General features: G+C 51.9%; 1 protein-coding gene across 7 annotated transcripts in view; it reads left to right on the top strand.

The window, feature by feature from the left end:
* The window catches only part of RGS3 (regulator of G protein signaling 3), a 135,400-nt gene that overhangs the window by 36,223 nt on the left and 78,554 nt on the right, over positions 1-20,623 (top strand). For 3 of the 7 annotated variants that reach the window (XM_033237726.1, XM_033237724.1, XM_033237729.1), the window contains 6 exons: positions 7,097-7,178; positions 8,009-8,114; positions 9,217-9,568; positions 10,461-10,500; positions 17,366-17,562; positions 20,465-20,548. In XM_033237726.1, the coding sequence (XP_033093617.1) occupies positions 7,097-7,178; positions 8,009-8,114; positions 9,217-9,568; positions 10,461-10,500; positions 17,366-17,562; positions 20,465-20,548 (861 nt within the window). Of the gene's footprint in view, positions 1-2,834; positions 3,289-7,096; positions 7,179-8,008; positions 8,115-9,216; positions 9,569-10,460; positions 10,501-17,365; positions 17,563-20,241; positions 20,305-20,464; positions 20,549-20,623 lie in introns of those variants that run through there. The other 4 variants (XM_033237737.1, XM_033237728.1, XM_033237725.1 and 1 more) reach the window with 4 other exon arrangements.

Here is a 20,623-nt window from a genome sequence, read left to right as displayed (position 1 = left end):
TGGGGTATCCATGATTGTGGCAGGGGTGGGGAAAGGGCCAGGCACCCACCTCTGGAAATGCAAGCATCTGGATCTTTGGGCCTCTAGAAACCGAGTCCTCCCCTTCCCACAGGCCTTCTTGGCCCCCTGCTTCCCCTGGGACTGAGGTTGAATTACCCTCTCAGGTTAGACCTGCTTGATGTCAGGGGGCAGCTGTGATTCTGAACCTGAGACCAAGGGGTTCTCACTCTATTAGGGCTTAAAGTCTGGAAAGGAGCCTTTTTCACATAAGGAGTTGGGAGAATTCTCCAAAATTCATTCCATCTCTTTGCAGAGCATGGCAGGGGATCTATGGTTTTCTTTAACAAATAAGAGAGGGAATTACTTGGCCAGGCATGCTGGCTCACGCCTGTGATCCCAGCACTTTGGGAGGCTGAGGAGGGTGATCACCTGAGGTCAGGAGTTCAAGACCAGTCTGGCCAACATGGTGAAACCTTGTCTCTACCAAAAATACAAAAAAGTTAGCCAGACATGGTGGTGGGTGCCTGTAGTCTCAGCTACTTGGGAGGCTGAGGCAGGAGAATCACTTGAACCCAGGCAGCGGAGGTTGCAGTGAGCAGAGATCATTCCAGCCTTGGGGGACAGAGCAAGACTCTGTCTCAACAAAAAAAAAAAAAAAAAAAACAGGCCGGCCGTGGTGGCTCACGCCTGTAATTCCAGCACTTTGGGAGGCTGAGGTGGGTGGATCACTTGAGGTCAGGAGTTCAAGACCAGCCTGGCCAATATGGTGAAACCCTGTCTCTACTAAAAATACAAAAAAGAGCCAGGTATGGTGGCTACAGTCTCAGCTACTTGGGAGGCTGAGGCAGAAGAATTGCTTGAACCTGGGAGGTGGAAGTTGCAGTGAGCTGAGATCGCACCACTGCATTCCAGCCAAAACAAACTCCCAGCAATTCATTAGCCCCTGTATACCAGGTGCTTTTACCTAATCTTAACTGCCCACTCTGAGGCAGGTGTTACTTCGGCATCTCACAGATGAGAGGGACATACACAGTTCAGAGCATTAGGCCCTCTCTGTGGCCACACAGCTGGCAGGTGGTGAAGGCAGGCTCTGAGTGAGGGCTGGCTGCCTTTTCAGTGTGCTGTGGCACACTGCCTCCTGGGCATGGCCTACCTGGGAATATATAACGTTGCTGTAGTTCCTAATAGTATCTTACATATTACACAATATCGGCGTATTACAATGTACCAAACATTTTCATGTTCACTGACTCAAGTCATTCACTTATTCATCATTCATTAAATATTTACACCTAGGGCTGGGCCCTGTGCTAGGTGCTGGGATGCATTTCTGGACCTGTCCAAGGCCCTGCCCCATGGAGCAGCCTAGAGCTGGCCGGTGTGGTGCCACCTGCCACCTGTGGCTACTGAGCACTTGTAATGTGGCTGGTGTGACCGGGGAACTGAGTGTCAACTTTAGTTTTAAGTAATTTCAGTTTACCAGGCACATGTGTCTAGCTGCGACTGGGTTAGACAGAGAAACTTGCCAGGAGTAACTTGTCAGGTTTGTTTTCTGTGGCTTCATTAGTTGAAAAGCTTTCCTCTGCCTTCTGTGGGGAACTGCAAAGACCTTTCCCCCTGTCTCTCTACTTGCCATGCACAGAGAGCATGGTGATCAGGGGGTCTGCCTCATGATTCATGGAAATTACATGGGTGTCAACCCCATAAGTTTGCTTCCTCCAACATCATAGGTTTCTTGGTGGCTTGCAAAATCCTGCTGTGTGCTGGATTCTGCACACAGGCCTTGAGCCCCTGGGGGCCTTTTTCTGAGGTGTATTGGATTTTCCTGAGCTTGCGTGCTCAGAGATGTCTGTGGGACTCAGCAAAGAGGGTGTCCTTGTCAGATGCTTGGCTGTGGCTCGGGGAGAGCCCCCGGAGTCCATCTCTTCAGCTCCTGCGCTGTGCAGGTGGGGAGATGGAGGCTCAGAAACCTGGGTGACCTGCCCACAGTCACACAGCAACAAAAGCTGGGCTGAACCAAGGAACCCTCTGTCATCAAGGGCTTGAGTGTGTGGCTGGGCTTCCCCAGGGGCTCTGAGATGGGCAAAAGCAGCTGGGCTCACCATGTGCTGCTCTGCAGGATGCTATCCTGGGACTGCCAGGCAGGAAAGAGGACCCGGGTTCTGGTCCTAGCCCCACACTGCCCTGCTTTTCGATCATAACCTCTCCAGGCCTCAGTTTGTTTGTCAGTAAGATGAGGAGGCTGGATTGTCTGATGGCCTGGAAATCCCTTCTACATTTGACTTTATAGTCCATGTATCACCAGATCCTGACAGCAACCCACTTCCATGGACAAAAGACAAATAAATTGACTTTTTTGTTTTTTGAGACAGAGTCTTGCTCTGTCGCTTAGGCTGGAGTGCTGTGGCGTGATTTCAGCTCACTGCAACCTCTGCCTCCTGGATTCAAGCGATTCTCCTGCCTCAGCCTCCCAAGTAGCTAGGACAACAGGTGCCTGCCACCACGCCCAGCTAATTTTTGTATTTTTAAAGTAGAGACAAGGTTTTACCATGTTGACCAGGCTGGTCTCGAACTCCTGACCCCAAGTGATCCACCTGCCTCGGCCTCCCAAAGTGTTGAGATTATAGGCATGAGCCACCGCGCCTGGCCGAAACTGACTTTTAAGTAGTTTCCAAGTGGCAGGCAGGTCTTCAGACTCTAAATGTTTTATGTTCCCTGTCTTGAGATGGGATGTCTGTGAGTGTAACCCCCTAAGGTGTCCTTGGATTCTTTAGGCTGGGGTAGTCTCCTGGATTTCCAGTAGGGACACTGGGACTTGCAGGGGGAGGAGGCGTTGTTATAGAGCAGCTGCGTTTTCTGCCTGGGTTCTCCTCCAGTGAGGGGTGTTTGTGAGAACATTGGAATCACAAAGTGACCCATGGCGGAGAATGCAGCCAGAACAAAGGCGCCCTCTCCCCGCCGGGCCCGGGGAATACTAACTAGTTGACAGGAATTTTAATATAAAACTCTCCCTCTTCCTTGTCATTCTGAGGTTTCAGGAAGCCTTCAGGCTTATCGTGCAGAGGCACACAGCACAGACAGGGCTTGGGGAGGTGAGAGGTGATTTCCTGCCATTCTTCTGTGGGGCGGGCTTCCCAGGGTGCTCATGCCAGGCTGACGGGTCCAGTGTGGGCTCCCGCTGCTGGGGGAGAGCTGGGTTTTCATGGGGCGGCAGCTGAGTCAGGACCCGCAGCCATGAACCGCTTCAATGGGCTCTGCAAGGTGTGCTCGGAGCGCCGCTACCGCCAGGTGGGTGCTTGGCCTCTTGTGGGGAGCCTGTGGAGTGTTCAGGGATGGGGGTAGAGGGACCATCTGAGCAGGACCTTGCTCCCAACAAGGTCTTCTGTTACCCCCTCCTGCTCCCTGCAGGCTCACTTGGATATGGGGAGGAGGATAGAGGCAGGAGCTGGACCCAAGGCCCCTTTAGGGCCCAGCTCTGTGTGGAGTACTAACCACTGGCTGGGTGGTGTTTTTGGTGAGATAATCCAGCTAGCTTTCTGTTCTTTTTATTTGGGGAGGGGCTGTGGGTGTGAGATTGAAAATGCCGTGGTTGCCGAGCAGCTGGGAGCGGAGTTTGTATTTTTGCTAACTTTCCTGCTTCTGACAGGACAGCAGTGCCCATTCTGCCCCCTGTGCGTGTGTGTGTTGGCGTGTGCTCGTATGTGAGGTCGGGTGTTTTCGTGTTTATGTACATACATATAACTTTCCTCCCCTCTACTGCTGATGCCTCACTATGGCTCCGGATTCCTTTGGCTTTGGAATCCAACTTTACAGTGAGGGTTTGGCCTCAGCCTCCGGTCTTGGAAAGCGGGCAGAGTGGGCCATGATGATCCCATTAGCCCCCCTGTGCCTCTTCTAGAACTGTGATGGACCATTTTTTCTCATAAAATAGGGATGGGATCAGGGATGGTAAAGGCAAATGATATCTAATCTGGAAGGGAGTTCTGAAATTGTTCTGATTTTTAAAAAATCACATAGAGAAGCCCCTCTATTTGTTTTAATGACCAGACTGGACTGTGGGTCCTGACTCCTCTGACAGGCAGTGCTTAGGTCCCAGGAAGATGCCCAGAGGGGCCTCTGCCCGCCCCCACACACCTGCCTGCTAGGGGACCCAATATTCTCTCTCTAGCCCTCCCCAGCTCTCAGGCTCTGCCCTGCAGGCCCCACTCTGTGTTTCCTGCCCTCCCGGAGCTGGGAAAAGCAGCCCCTGCGACACTAGCATCTGGATGACACGAGTGGTGAGACAGAGAGAGCACTGGATGGGACATCTAGAAGTTCTTGATCACCTTGGGGCTATGGGCTAGAAGATGGGGCATGCTTGCCATCAGCGTGGGGCCAGGAGCAATTGTGGGCTAGACCTAGGGCTCAGGGATTCAGAGTTCAAGATGGTTTCTGTGTTAGAAACCAGTGCCGAATTGAGAGCAGCAAGCTTTTGGTCAGGTCTGAGCTCAAATCTAGCTCTGCTCCTCTTTAGCTGCAGCTTTTGAGCAAGTCACTGTTCCTCTCTGAGCCTTTATCTCCTAGTCAGTAAAATAGGGATAATGAAATCCAGCGATGGTGCCGTGGGAGTGAATGGGATGATGTGTGCGAAGAGCCTGGCTCAGTGTCTGCTGTGCATATCTATCTAGGAGGTGTTTAATACGTGGCGGCATTTGGGGATTACAGTCTAGGCAGGACAGAGGAGCAGAAACTAGGCAGGAGAGCAGAAGTGAGGGGCTGGCATGGGTGAGACCTGGGAGCAGTGGCTGTTCCTGCCCTGGACAGGAAAGAGTGAGAACCACCCGCAGGAAGGACAGGCTCTGTCAGAAGCTGCCAAGGACTTGGGGCAGGGCTGCTCCCTTCACCTCCTGGTCAGAGCAGGGCTGAGAGCAGGAGGGTGGAGGGGTGGCACTTCGGGTCTTATCTCCTTTCTGTAAAATGGGTGTACTCATTTCCCTGGGGGCTGTAGGGATGGTCAGGTTCTTTGGACACTACCCTCTCAGTGTGGTCAGTGATCATGGTGGACAGAGCATAATTCTGCTTCCTCTGAGCTAGAAGGTGAGCTTGCCTCCTGGCACCCTCTCCTCTTCCCCTCCTTCACACCCCCAACTGGCTTGGACTGTGATCTGGGCTGGCACAGGAGAGTAAAGGGCCCCAGCCCACGGTCCTGCTTGGATGTGGGGTCTGGATGTGGAAGGAGGAGGCTGTTTTCTTGGAGCACACTCCTCCCCAGACCCCACTCTCCAGCTACTGCCCCAAAACTGGCCATCCAGAGCCCAGGGTGCTGGCATGGGTTTTCTATGCAGGGGGCTTTGGCCCTGGGTGGGGTAGGGGTGTGGAAGTGCTGGATGGGCTTTGGGACCCCGGCTTGTGCTTAGGTTAAGGGTTGGCTTGTGAGACCCCTAAAAAAATCCTCGCTGGTTCCATGGAGGGAGCCAGGCTCCTGGCGTCTTCCCTGGCCTCAGGCGGGCCTGGCAACGAGTGGCTGCTCCTTTCCCCCAGCTTTCCACACTCACACCCGCGTTTGTTTTTCTTTCTTTCTTTCCATTTTTTTCTCTTCCTGTCTTAGCTGCGTGTTTTCCCAGAATTCTTATGGGAACAGGGTATTTTCCTGCCTCCTCCCCCTTCCCCTTGTCTGTCAGATTTCCTGTTTTACAAACTCGCTTTGAATCCAGGCCCGAGGCTGGTGGGAAGCAGAGCCTCAGAGGTCCCTGCAGCTTCCAAGGCCCTTGGTCATTCTGGGCTCCCTCCCACTCACCTTCCTCATGCCTGGCCCTGGGATGGTTGGCAGGTGAATGAGTGCAGGTGCCAAGTCTTGCAGGGACAACCCTCAAAGGAAGAAGACAGAAGTCTCCTGACAAGGCCGGCACCCTTGACCTTTTCTAGGCTTGCTGAGCTGCCTCTTTCAACTTGCCTGGGACACCCTTCCCTGTGCCTCACTAGGGCCCACCCCAAGTCCCACTTTCTCTAGGGGGTCTCTTGGGACCCCTTGAATCCCTTTTCTGATTTGTGCTGTCTTTAGCAGCCAGACTTGGCTGGCATACCACCCTACATCCTCCTGTGGGTGGGACACTGCTAGGTTGTCCTCCCTACAGTAGCCTCTGCTGAATTCCTATCGTGTGCTAAGCATGGCGTCCACAGTCGGAGCATAAAGGACTGAGAATGGCCCAGTCCTCCTGCTTTACTTTAGTGCCTGCTGTGCCCTGCTTTGCTCTGGAGAGATTTGTGTACCCTCGTGCTCCTCTGGGAGCCAGAGACCAAGGCTGTGTGCTTCTGTACGTCCGCAGAGCCTGGCATGCAGTGGGAGCTCAATAATTGTGTGCCAATTTGAAAAGAAAAGAGCATCCAGATGGCAAGGCCCTCTCATGGACTTCTGAAAGTAGGAGTTGTGGACCTGTCAAGCCAATGGGCCTCAGCAGGCACATGAGTCAGTGGCTAGTTCAGGTTCAGCCAGGAAGCCTGTGACCTTACCTGCCCCTTACCTGGGAGTCCTCACTGGATGCCTTGGGGCCCTGGCCACAGATTGGCCCCCAGAATCCCAGCTCTCTTCCTCTGACCCTTGGCCTGAGATGGAGTGAGTGTGTCCCAGTGTTCCCTCCTCTGTGCTCTGGGAGAGCAGTGACCAGGCTGGTCTTGTCTTTGGGCCCTTAGCACAGGGCCAGCCCCAGGCTAATGCTCTGTGAACTTCTGTGAGAAAGGAAGAAGGGAGCCAGGAAAACAGTGGATCAAAGGTGAGGCTGAGTTGTGCAGTGCTGATGGGCCCTTGGGTCAAGGGCTGAGCTGCTGGGGCTCAGGATGGCAAGGTTTGCTTTTCCAAGACCTTGTCCATCCCAGGTCCTCCCCATATCGGCATGGGTTTACCTGCTGAACTCTGGCCTTCCTGCTTGGCCCACAACCCAGTGCTCAAGTTGTCTGGGCTGAGATAGGGACACTGAGGGACTGGCCAGCTCCTTTGTGGCTCCAATTCCTTTGGAGAGGAGGGTGGCTCTTGGCAGGGGTGGGCTGTGGGCTTCCTGACCTTGGGATAGAAGCCGGAGCCTCCAGCTTCTGGCAGTGACTGGGCAGGACTGTGTCCTAGATCACCATTCCGAGGGGAAAGGACGGCTTTGGCTTCACCATCTGCTGTGACTCTCCAGTCCGAGTCCAGGCCGTGGATTCTGGTAAGTGAGTGACAGGGGGATGCCAGCTCCCCTTGCCCACCACACATATGGGCTTTGCAAACAGAGGCTGGAACTAAAAGGGGAGCCCCAAACTGGAGCAAAGTGTCCTGGCTTTTCAAAATGTTTTTAAGTGACCATAGATGAAACTGCCATTTATAAAATATGCCCACTTTTTTTGTTGTTTTTATCAAAATGAAAATAGGTTTTTATATTTTGTTTCCCAATCAGTTTGAACAGGAACTAAACCTATATTTTCAGCAATGGCTGCATGGGAAAATGAGAGTCATTTGTGAACTCTATTTGAAGCTGGTATTGTATCCTATCCTGAGCCTGATCAGCGCTTAAAAAGAGCCATCCTTCCCTACTTTTTATAAGTGAAGATTTCTCTTAATCACAGAGTGAGCATCTCAAAGACAGAAGCCAGGGCTCAGTGGTCAGGGTGTTTCCAGTGCCTGCACAGGAGTGGGCATGCGGTTTGTGCACAATGATTGACAGAGAAGGAATGAATGGAGTATGGGAACCTGGCCCTAGGGAAGGTTCTCAATGGAGTAGGAGGCCCTGGGGAGGGGTAAGGGCCTGGGTGGAAGGGTGGACTGCAGAGAGGTGAGGCAGCAGTAGGGGAGGCAAGCAGGAAGAAGGGAAGGCAAAGGGATGCCTTCTTTAAAGACTCTTGAGAGGCACCAAGTTCAGCCCCTCATTTCACAGATGAACAAACTTAGAGAAAAAGGGAGGCCCTTGTCTGAGGTCACCATGGCAGCAAAGGACTCCAGGTCCTTTGAAGGGGTCTTGGGCTTCAGGGGCCCCTGAATGGCTTTTCTTTGTCCCTGCAGGGGGTCCGGCAGAACGGGCAGGGCTGCAGCAGCTGGACACGGTGCTGCAGCTGAACGAGAGGCCTGTGGAGCACTGGAAATGTGTGGAGCTGGCCCACGAGATCCGGTGACAGGGGGCAGCGGGTGGCCTGGGGCCTCAGGCTGATGGCACACCCTCCCCACCCCTGGGCACACTGCCTTGCCTGGCCCAGCTCTTGCTGCTCCCTCCTTTGCCCAGCTGTGAGCAGGCAATTCCTTTTGCTCCTCAAGGAATCTGTTTCTTGGCCTGAGAATGGAAGGTTCAGGCTCAGAGCACTTTGGGATTCCAGAGCAAACAGCAGGGAAGATGCTCTCAGACTCTGTGGTTCAGGACGGGGCACCAGGGGGTTACTTTCTGCTTTAGCTAATTATTTCTGCTACCTTAGAGCTAAGTCCATTTGTTATTTAAGGACATGAAGATATTGCAAATGTTTCAATTGCACAATTAAAAAATTATTCTTGAAAATGTTGGAGTCTCCCAAATTTTGATCCCCTAGGGTGATACCCCGATGGCCTGATTTTAGGTCTGCTTCTGGAATGCCAGATGAGGGCTTGCACTTAGGTGACCTCCGAGCTTTACTTGCTTATATGAGCTTATGACAAGCATCATGGATTGAGTATGGAACTCTTTCCTGTTGAACCTGGCGTTGACCTCAGGGTCCTTCTCAGCCACTGCCCATCAATAGGAATTGACCTAGGTGACCCATTTGCTGTCTCCTTTTTTTTTTTTTTTTGAGACGGAGTCTCGCTCTGTCACCCAGGCTGGAGTGCAGTGGCCGGATCTCAGCTCACTGCAAGCTCCGCCTCCCGGGTTCACGCCATTCTCCTGCCTCAGCCTCCCGAGTAGCTGGGACTACAGGTGCCGCTACCTCGCCTGGCTAGTTTTTTGTAGTTTTTAGTAGAGACGGGGTTTCACCGTGTTAGCCAGGATGGTCTTGATCTCCTGACCTCGTGATCCGCCCGTCTCGGCCTCCCAAAGTGCTGGGATTACAGGCTTGAGCCACCGCGCCCGGCCTGCTGTCTCTTCTTTAAATGGCTTCTTGCATCCCTTCCTGCCCCGACACTGGGGGCTTCCCCGCTGCGTCTGCCTCCTTTTCCCCCCATCATCCTCCCTGCCCTGTGGGCCCTCACTCTGGCTGATACTGGTTTTCCCCAGACTCAACCTCTCTGTGTGATCCCCCAACTTCTAGGAGCTGCCCCAGTGAGATCATCCTACTCGTGTGGCGCATGGTCCCCCAGGTCAAGCCAGGACCAGATGGCGGGGTCCTGCGGCGGGCCTCCTGCAAGTCGACACATGACCTCCAGTCACCCCCCAACAAACGGGAGAAGAACTGTACCCATGGGGCCCAGGCACGGCCAGAGCAGCGCCACAGCTGCCACCTGGTATGTGACAGCTCTGATGGGCTGCTGCTTGGCGGCTGGGAGCGCTACACCGAGGTGGCCAAGCGCGGAGGCCAGCACACCCTGCCTGCACTGTCCCGTGCCACTGCCCCCACTGACCCCAACTACATCATCCTGGCCCCGCTGAATCCTGGGAGCCAGGTATGGACAGCTGGTGTGGGGAAGGTGAAGGGTATTGGGTCCCTGTGGGAGGCCAGGAAGACTTGAAGACCCAAGGTTGTGTGATGAGGAGCCTGCGAGGGGCTGCGATGTTGGGCAAGGAGATGGGGTATGTGCTAGCTCTGCCTTCTTCAAGGCTGTTCTTTGTGGGGAGGACAGATGGGTCTATGTGGCCTCAGGGCACAGATCCAAGAACGGGGCATGCACAGGCTGGAAGATTTCAACTCACAGAAGGAAGAGCTTTCTACCAGTGCCTGTGCTTTTCCCCAGTGGAATGGGCTGTGTTGGTAGGTGGTGAGCCCCCATCATAGGAGGGGTGAAAGCAGACACTGCATGATTGCATGGTGGGATGATGGAGTGCACTCCCCAAAACATTAGTCCCATGAGATACTCTAGAAAAAAGGTGTTCTGAGGCCAGATAAGCTTGAGACATATCCCGTACTCTCTTTCTCATCTAGGAGATTCCCAGTGCAAAGGAGCCTAGTAGAGGCTCTTCTGGCAGGTGGTGTCACCCAAATAACACCGCATTTCCCAAACTTGCCTGATGGGGGCACCCTTGAGGGCGTGGTTGGTACCGTCTTACCATTCCAGTGTTCCATGGAATGCACTTTGGAATGAGCTGCTGTAAAGGAAGTTGGGGACTTGCCAAGGGGTTAGACTTCATAACCCATAAAGCCTCTTTTAACTTGAATATTCTGGGATTTTGTGTTCTCTCCCTGCCTCCTCCCTCAGCTGGTTACCAGAACTGCTGTTTTTCTCTTGTGCCCTGAGGTGCTCCACTTCCTCTCCCCTGGGGCCCCTGTGTCCAGCAGCCTGCTGGGCTGTCCTGCCCTGCTCCTGGGGCTGAGGTGGTTCTCCTGTCTTTCCCTTACAGCTGCTCCGGCCTGTGTACCAGGAGGATACCATCCCTGAAGGTGAGTCTCCTGCTGCTGCTGTGCCCTCCTAGCTCAGAGAGACAGCAAGGGTCAGCTAAGGCCTGGCCCAGCCTCTGCCCCGAGTTCTGAGGCCTTTCCAATGGAGTCAAGGTCACTTAGCCTATCGACACAGACTCTCTTTCCATGTGGTACCTTTTCTCACTCATGGAACCAATGTCTTTCTTCCTTGAAGCCAGAACTAAGAAGGAGGAGAGGGGATCTTACCAGGGCAGTTTAAGAGGCAGTGTGTCCAGGCTTCAGGCATTCAACTGAGATTCATCCAATTTTACTGAGCAACTGATATATGTTGGGTGCCAGAGGCAATGTGGTTGGGCTTGCATGGAAGGGAGTCATGGAGCGTGGAGCTGGGAGGTCTTGAGTTAGAGTTCTAACTAGGTGATTTTGAGTAAATCATGTCCCCTGAGCTGGGCGTGGTGACTCATGCCTGTAATCCCAGCACTTTGGGAGGCCAAGGTGGGTAGATCACCAGGTCAGGAGATCGAGACCATCCTGGCTAACACAGTGAAACCCCATCTCTACTAAAAATACAAAAATTAGCTGGGCGTGGTGGCGTGCGCCAATAGTCCCAGCTACTCGGGAGGCTGAGGCAGGAGAATCACTTGAACCTGGGAGGCGGAGGTTGCAGTGAGCCAAGCACTCCGGCCTGGGTGACAGAGAGAGACTCTGTCTAAACAAACAAACAAAAAAAATCGTGTCCCCTCGCTGAGCCTCAGTTTCTTCATTTATAAAATGGGGTCAATAATTCCTACCTCAGAGGGTTGTTGGGAGGATCCCATGAGAGAATGGTTGTGAGTAGTTGCTTGTATACTGAGAGATGCTGTACAGAGGGTAGCTGTCTTTGAAATGCACAGATGTCTCTGCTGTTGGATGGATTCTTCTTCTTTGGCTTTTAAAATCGGGATGGAAGCTGAGCTCAAAACCACTTTCTTCTCCCAGGAAGGCTGAGATATCGGTCTTGAGGCTGAAGCTGGCTGGGCATTCCTTGAGATCCTTCAAGTGCCTGCCAGAGAGCTTTGACTCGGAAGTCCATCTGGTGTCTGGACCGCCTTCCTTGACAGTGGCTTTTGCTTAGCCACTCATAGACTTTTTTCCTTGCTGTTCCCCTCTCAGTGATGTGAAGGCGATGCTTATAGGGGTAGTTGGAAAAGTGCTTGTGACTTTTGCGTGTGTAAAGCACTCCTGTCAGGCTCAGGCACGCTGATGGAAGACACCTTCTTTCTCTCTGGTCTAGGGCATTTGGGCAGTTGAGCCTGGTCAGTTGGAAATAAATCTGTGTTCCTTCTGGGGAGAAGTCCCACAGCAATTCAATGATGAGTTTTATTTTTATTTTTTATTTTTCCATAGATTCTTGGGGTACAGGTGGTATTTGGTTACATGAGTAAGATTTTTAGTGGTGATTTGTGAGATTTTGGTGCGCCCATAACCTGAGCAGTATTCACTGCACCCTATTTGTAGTCTTTTATCCCTTGCCCCCCTCCCACCCTTCCCCCCAAGTCCCCAAAGTCCATTGTATCATTCTTATGCCTTTGCATCCTCATCTTAGCTCCCATGTATCGTTGAGAACATACAATGTTTGGTTTTCCATTCCTGAGTTACTTCACTTAGAAAAATAGTCTCCAACCTCATCCAGGTCGCTGCAAATGCCGTTAATTCATTCCTTTTTTTTATGGCTGAGTAGTATTCCATCAACGATGAGTTTTTAAAAAGCTTTCGGTTGGCACATTAGGTTAGAGTGAAGATGCCGCTGCTCAGTAGGGAATTCATTAGGGTTAAGGGCTAGGCCTGGCTCATTTGTGTAGGTTCAGTGCAGGACCCAGGGCCTGGCAGATAGCAGATACTCAGTAGAATTTTGGTTGTGTGACTGACTGAAGGAGAATGACTTGGGTTGCCTCTGAGGCTTTGGAGTCTGGTCGTGGAGGAGGGGGACTGGAGAAGTGTGCTGCCTGGAGTGGGCCCATGCGCACAGCTGGTGTCTGGGGTTGATCCCTTCTCAGTTTTAGAGGTACCTCTGTGTCTCCCTGCTGTGCTTCTAGTCTGTATCCATGTTGCATTCCCCTCTGAGAGTATAATACATAGTAAGTCAGCAAGAGCACAGTCATCTAAGCCATGGGGAAAGGGACAAGTGAGGAAATGATGATGATATTAATAACCATGGTAGCTCTTTGAATGCATTGTATTAAGATCTTGATTTTATGTATTCTTCATAATAATAAATCTTCACTCTTTACCAGGGATGAAGTCTTTGTAGCTCACAGTTTTAGGATTCAGAGGAAAGGGTGAAATTCAGGGCACATAATTTCCCTTAAACACACTTGGAGTTGTCCAGAGGTTAAGGCTGTCACCAGGGTGCCGGCTTCTCAGTCCCCCTCCTCTGGCTGGGCTGCCAAGATATAGCCCTTCAGGAGTGTTGGGTCATCCTAAGTTGAATAGAAGGGAGAGTTAAGCCATCCTGAGTTGAATAGGGTCTGGTGCCCTTCCGGAGCCTGGAGTGGCTGCCTGGCTGTGGTTGGCATGTTTCCCAGGGCTGCTGGTGTCCTTGGCATTGTCCCTGCCCTGTAAAGGTGACCTGGCTTCAGATTTGCCACTGTCAGGGCAGGGTGGCTGCCAGGGCTCGCCTCAGAATCTGGGAGCAGAGCCCTGTAATTACTGTATTTGGTCGGTGAAGCAGGTGTTGGAGGAAAAAAGGGTGATATGGGGGTTTGGACCAGACATCGGTAGCAGGTGGGAAGTAAATGAGTTTGCCTTCACCGAGCTCAGTAACTGGGTTGCAAGCTGTACTGTTCTAAAAAAAAAAAAAAAAATCAGTTTTGTAGAGCCAGAGCCACTCCCACTGGCCACATATTACCCAGGGGTGGGTGGAGATTGGCCACGAGGGCATGACTGCTGCATGGGTTGGGTGAATCCTGCCTTGTATAATTTACTGACCGAATGACCAGTCACCCTACTATTCCAGACCTGTTTCCTTGTCTACCAAATGGGGCTGAGCCAACTTTTCCTCTCTGAAGGCAGAGTTATGTGTTGGTTGCTTTAGGTGAGGCCCTTGGTGAGGATTCTGTGACAGCCCTGGGCTCCTGGACTAGAGAAGGGAAGAAATCAATTTTTTAATCTGAGACTGGGGGCCCAGGACCCAGATTTTGGCATCTACAAAGGGTACCCATCTTTAATTTTGGTCTATTTTGCTCCAGTCACCTACTTGTCAGTCCTGCATGGTTTTGCCTTCTCTGCTCTAGGCTTGACCATGTTAAATTAGACTGTCTAGATCCAGGCTGGCCATGGGGTTTCATTCACAGCACAGTTTGAGACCCAGCAGCCCTGCCTGTCCTTCTACTAGCCCTGATAGGTAGATTACTTGGAGGCTTAGGATTTGTGATAATGCCCTGACTACTCACACTGTGGTACAATCCACCAAACTCTTCCATCAGGTCTCTAGTGTGAACCTCCCACTGGCCCTGGGGCAAGCAAGGCAGCAATCAGTATTATCTCCACTTCAAAGTGGAGAAAACTTTGATTCAGAGAAGGAAGGAAGCTGTTCAGGGTTACACAGACTGTCTCTGACTTGGGAAGTCAGTGATCAAGCTCGGGTGTCTTATCCAACTCAAATTCAGTGAGGATCTTGAGACTCAGGATGGTGCTTTTGAAGAGGTGGCCTGCCCCTCCACACCTGTGGGTGCTTCTCGTTAGGTGGAACGAGGGACTTGAGAAAAGAAAGAAGACACAGAGACAAAGTATAGAGAAAGAAAAGCGGGGCCCAGGGGACTGGTGCTGTGCTTACAGAGGACCCACACCGGCACCGGTCTCTGAGTTCCCTCAGTATTTATTGCTCAAAACATAAGGGAGTAAATCAGCAGTAAGACATACAGATACACGGAGATGTTCCATTTCCCAGGGACCGACAGGAGACAGATTTTTTTTTTTTTTTTTGAGACAGAGTCTCACTCTGTCGCCCAGGCTGGAGTGCGGTGGCCGGATCTCAGCTCACTGCAAGCTCCGCCTCCCGGGTTCCCGCCATTCTCCTGCCTCAGCCTCCCACATGGCTGGGACTACAGGCGCCCACCACCTCGCCCGGCTAGTTTTTTTTTGTATTTTTAGTAGAGACGGGGTTTCACCGTGTTAGCCAGGATGGTCTCGATCTCCTGACCTCGTGATCCACCCGTCTCGGCCTCCCAAAGTGCTGGGATTACAGGCTTGAGCCACCGCGCCCGGCTTTTTTTTACTGAGATTTAAGAGAATGGTGATGGCCTTTAACCACAAGCAGCCTTTAGGCATTTGTTTAACAAAGCACATTCCTTACAGCCCAAAATCCTTTAAACCTTAAATCACCACAGCACGTGTCTCTTGCAAGGACGTGGTTGGGGGTAGGGTCACAGATGAACAGCATCTCAAATACAGAGCCAAATGGAGTCTCTTCAACTTACTTCTTTCTATAATACAGTAACAGGCTGACCTCTCTTTTCCCCACAGCTTTAAGCAAAGGGTCCAGGGCCTGGCAGCACACACCCCTCTGGGACTGATGTGCAGGGCCAGATCAGACAGGGAGCTATGTGACATCTTCCTTGTGTCTGTTCCTCCTGTGCCCATCCTGAGCTCATGCTCATTCTACTCCTCTCTATGTGACTCACAGAAGAGGCAGGAAGTGGTTTGAATTATGGTGGTTTGAGCACTGCCCCCAGATTCGTCTATGATCAGTGGTCACTTGTCAGGGGCATGGGGGGAGTCAACTTGTTTTTCTCACCTTGCTCGGTGAGAAGGGGCAGGCGGTGGGAGGAGGAAGCCAGTGTGAAACCTTCTGAGGTGAGTTTTTCCTCCGAAACCGTGGGTGCGCGTTGGTGGGGAGCTTCCCTGAGGTATAGCTGGGGTCAGGCCACCGGCTCCCCCCTCGCGGTCAGGGCTGCTGGCAGCAGAAGGAAGCCTGCGCCCAGGACCCAGGCTGGGCACCCAGGTCAGTGAGGACCTGGTAGTTGCCACGCAGTAGCAGGAATGCCTTAGAAGGGGCCCAGGAGTGTGTGGAGTTTCCCCTGACTGCTCTGGAGTTTCCTTCCCACCTGCTTGGTCCAGGAACCCCTGACTTTTTAGCAACTTTGTGTTTTGTCCCTCTGCCCACTAGATGGGACATGATAAAAACCTGTGCACAGGCTGGGCATGGTGGCTCATACCTGTAATCCCAGCACTTTGGGAGGCTGAGGCGGGCGGATCACCTGAGGTCGGGAGTTCAAGGCCAGCCTGACCAACATGGAGAAACCCTGTCTCTACTAAAAATACAAAATTAGCCAGGTGTGGTGGCACATGCCTGTAATCCTGGCTACTTGGGAGACTGAGGCAGGAGAATCACTTGAACCTGGGAGGCGGAGGTTGCGGTGAGCCGAGATTGGCCATTGCGCTCCAGCCTGGACAACAAGAGTGAAACTCCATCTCAAACAAACAAAAAACAACAAAAAACCTGGCCACCATCCCTTGTTCTGGGTGAGGGGTGTGTGTCCATCAGTGTCCCCTCAAAGAGGGACCCCCCCACCACCATTACAGCCTCTGCTCTCCTTCCTGGGGATGGCCTTGTTTCTCTGTTTCTTTTTTTTTTTTGAGACGGAGTCTCGCTCTGTCGCCCAGGCTGGAGTGCAGTGGCGCGATCTCGGCTCACTGCAAGCTCCGCCTCCCGAGTTTACGCCATTCTCCTGCCTCAGCCTCCCGAGTAGCTGGGACTACAGGTGCCCGCCATCTCGCCCGGCTAGTTTTTTGTATTTTTTTTAGTTGAGACGGGGTTTCATTCTCTGTTTCTCTCTCTGTCTTTCCTTATGATTAGAATGCTTTGTGAGTTGGTGGTCAAGCTGGAGTACCTCCTGAATACAGTGAAGCCTGGGATTCCCAGAGTCCTACGGGGCACCTGACTCCCAAACTTGCTTTTCCAAGTGGAGAAATCACAACAATGAAACAACGAGTTAGCAGCTAACTTTTATCACACACTTACTAGGTTCCAGGCACTGTTCCAAAGACTTCACTTAGAGCATTTCATTTAATCCTCACTGTAACCCAGTGCGCTTGGCACTGTTATTACAGTTGAGGAAATCAAGACTCTGAGGGTGAAATAAGTTGCCCAAGTTCACCGAGCTAGTAAGCAGGCGAGCAGGATTGAGCACAGCCACCTGGCTTCGAAGCTTGTGCGCTTTACTGTGACCTGGGGCAGCAAGTGCTACTCCTTATTCTAAACTGACTGGAGTGGTCCAGGCTGCTCTAGCTCCCTTGGCTACAGAGGGCGGACTCCAGTACATCCTGGGAAAGCCTTTGGTCTCTGCTGCTGCTGCTGTGGATTTTTGTCTGTGGGCAGGGAGGGAGGAAACAGGTTGGGCTGGGCTGAGGTTGTGCAGGGAGTAGTGGGAATGGTGTGGGGGTCTGGTGAGGAGCGCATGTGCCCTGCCACACAGGCTGGTCACCACTCTGCTCTGATTGTTCCACATGGGACTGTGGGCTCAGTGAGGCCAGATCTTCTGATTTTTCAAATCTGAGCGATTTCTTGATTTTTAAAAGCGTGAGGCCAAACTGGAAAGTCCGATCCAGGCCTGGGGCAGCAGGTGGAGCATGCTGCCTCCGTCATAGCTGGTGGTGCCCAGCGCTGTGCTAGCCCTGGACTTGCTTTCTCACGTGTCAGTGTCTCTCACTAGAGTGTGAGGGAATTCCTTGAGGCCCGAGCCCATGTGAGGCCTCCCTGTATTTCGCATCGTGCGCAGGACCTGGCACAAAGTAGCTGCTCAGTAAGTGGTTGTTGACAGAATGAGTCCGTGCCCCGTTTCTACAGAGGGGACACCTTCGCAGGAGTGATGAAAATGTCTCATAGTCCCCCATCTCTGTTTCACAGAATCAGGGAGTCCCAGTAAAGGGAAGTCCTACACGGGCCTGGGGAAGAAGTCACGGCTGATGAAGACAGTGCAGACCATGAAGGGCCACGGGAACTACCAAAACTGCCCAGTCGTGAGGCCGCATGCCACACACTCAAGCTACGGCACCTATGTCACCCTGGCCCCCAAAGTCCTGGTGTTCCCCGTCTTTGTTCAGGTGAGCCCGTGACTGGTCCTAAGGGTTTCCTCAGGAGGAACGGAGAAAGAGGAGGGCCCTAGCCCCAAGACTCAGGGATGATACCTTATCCCAGGACTGAGGGCCCCGTTTTGGGAAAGATAAGTAGCTTTAGATGCACAGGATTCTAGGGGCTTATACTGAGGGAGCAGAGATTTCCAGGGAGATACACAGGAAAAAATGAGGCTGGGGGAGCCCAGCAAGGAAAGGGTCCTCTCCTTCCCCCACCTTGCCTCCCCTTTCTCTGGGGACAGGGCAGGTACACCCCAGCTGCTTGTTGCCGTGTCACAGGGCCTGTTTGCTGATGCCCCCACTCCTTGGCTCACCCAGTGGTTTTTTTATTTGGAAACAACTGAGGGGAGACCCTTGGGGTCTGTGGCTTATCTGGTCTCCCTGGTCTCTGCAAACATGTTTGACCTGTATTCACTGGTGGCCTGCGATTCACTAGATCTCTCTTATTCTCCAACGTCAAACAAAATGCTTGAAGAAAGATAATGAAATGAACAGCAAGCTGGGCCTGAAATCCCAGTTACGTGGGAGGCTGAGGTGGAAGGATCGTTTGAGGCCAGGAGTTTGAGGTTACAGAGAGCTATGATCATAACACTGTACTTCAGCCTCTTCTTCTTTCCCCTTTTCCTCCCCCTTTATCTCTCTTTCTCTTTAAAAATAACCTTTATTGGACTGGGCATGGTGGCTCGGTAATCCTAGCACTTTGGGAGGCCTAGGTGGGTGGATCATTTGAGGTCAGGAGTTCAAGACCAGCCTGGCCAAGACAGTAAAACCCCGTCTCTACTAAAACTACAAAAAAAATTAGCTGGGTGCGGTGGCAGACGCCTGTAATCCCAGCTATTCGGGAGTCTGAGGCAGGAGAATCACTTGAACCTGGGCGGCGAAGGTTGCAGTGAGCCGAGATCATACCACTGCACTCCAGCCTAGGAGACAGAATAAGACTCCGTCTCAAAAAAACAAAACAAGACAAAACAAAATAAAACAAAACCCAAAAACCTTTATTTATTCCAACACCCAGATATGATAGTGTGAACATTTCAGCATCTTTTCTGTGTGCATGTACACATTAAAAAACAGATCTTATTCTATATTTTATATCATGTTGCCTTTTTAAAATGAAAATTGTAGCATGTACCTTTCCCACACCACTAAATGTTCTGTGCTTTATGGTAGTTGCCCTCTCTTCTATTAAATGGGTATACTGTATTTATTTAACCAGTTCTGTATTCAGATACTTCTGTCTACTATTTTGCTATCGTAAATAACCCTGTGATGAAAATCCTTGCTCATAGATTGCCTCTCTGATTATTTTCCTTGGGAGAGATTGCTGAAAGGGAAATGACTGGGTCATGGGTCATAAACATTTTAAAGACTCTTTACACATATTGACAAATTGCTTTGCAGGAAGATTCTAATGGTTTATCATCTTACCAGCAGCATAGACGTGACTTGGCCCCAAGGGCTTCATTTCTGCCTATGCCTCTCTGGTCTCCCTGGCATCCCAGTCTGGGCCTGTCACTGTCCAGTAGGCACACTTTGTTAGGATGCAACACATCTCTGGGAGCTCATGTGCCTCCCCTTAGACAACTCTGTCAGCAGGTCCTGGCCTTGGCCTTTCTGTTGGTCTCTTTCTTAGCATGTGACACAAAGTTCTTGGCATATACGATGTCTAATTTTCTTTCCTTTTTTTTTTTTTTTTTTTTTTTTGAGATGGAGTTTCGCTCTTGTTGCCCAGGCTGGAGTGCAATGGCGCGATCTCGGCTCACTGCAACTTCCACCTCCCAGGTTCAAGCGATTCTCCTGCCTCAGCCTCCCAAGTAGCTGGGATTACAAGTGCCCACCACCATGCCCAGTTAATTTTTTGTAGTTTTAGTAGAGATGGAGTTTTACCATGTTGGCCAGACTGGTCTTGAACTCCTGACCTCGGATGATCCACCAGCCTCAGCCTCCCAAAGTGCTGAGATTACAGGCCTGAACCACCGCACCCGGCCTGTGTCTAATTTTCATATCCATTTTAATATTTGTATAAGAAACTTTTTATTCGAGAGACAGTCTCTCGCTCTGTCCCCCAGGCTGGAGTGCAGTGGTATGATCATAGCTCACTGTAACCTCAAGCTCCTGGCCTCAAATGATCCTTCCACCTCAGCCTCCCAAGTAGCTGGGATTTCAGATCCAGCTTGCTGTTTGTTTCATGATCTTTCTTCAAGTACCTTACTTGATGTCATGTACTTAGAAGCCATGTTAGAAATATACAGTCATAAGGACAAGTGCTGCTGGGTAATCCAGAGCTTAGGGAGCTTCCTCTGGGCTGGGCTAGGCAAGGTGATGGAATAGGGTGAGAGGTTTGGGTGTGAATTGACCCTATGGGGATTGGCTGAGAAGGAGACAGTCAGTTCGAGTGTGTTATGAATGCAGAGCAGGGACTGGCCTGGCCTTGAAGGAACTCAAGTGACCAAATCTCTTGGCATGTGGCTCTCAGGATGCCTCCTAGTCCTGTGAGGCATGAACAGGATAGATGGGGGATGGCGGGGGCTGGGAGGGCCCAGGAGCCCAGTACAGTGGGGGGTGGGAGCTGGGACTGAGGACTGCAGAGGGCCTAAGCCTGTGGTTAGACTTCCTGTCAGTGAGTGTAGCTCTCACGGAGAGGGTTGATGGGGAAGGTGGCAGCAACAGTTCCACAGGACAGCAGCGTCTGTCTTTCTGTTTCCATCTTATGTATGAGGCGGTGTGTGGGTTCTCGGGTTGGTGGCGGGCTGACAGTCTTCTCTGGGTCAGAGGGTTCTCTGTGGCTGGCTTTGACAAGCTGCCGCTTCCTCCCCCCAGCTCCTCACCCAGCCTCTTTTTGAACTGCCCACTCAGCCTGCTTTATTTCCAGCCTCTAGATCTCTGTAACCCTGCCCGGACCCTCCTGCTGTCAGAGGAGCTGCTGCTGTACGAAGGGAGGAACAAGGCTGCCCAGGTAAGACTTTCACCTGTGTTTTTTAGGGGGCTTTCTCTGTGGGCTTCATTGGCATCCTCCAGGACCCTCACTTTG

Source organism: Trachypithecus francoisi, unplaced genomic scaffold, assembly GCF_009764315.1.
Source record: "Trachypithecus francoisi isolate TF-2019V2 unplaced genomic scaffold, Tfra_2.0 Lachesis_group16, whole genome shotgun sequence".
In the NCBI taxonomy this organism is placed as follows: Eukaryota; Metazoa; Chordata; class Mammalia; order Primates; family Cercopithecidae; genus Trachypithecus; species Trachypithecus francoisi.
This window is presented reverse-complemented; position numbering and strand designations above follow the sequence as displayed.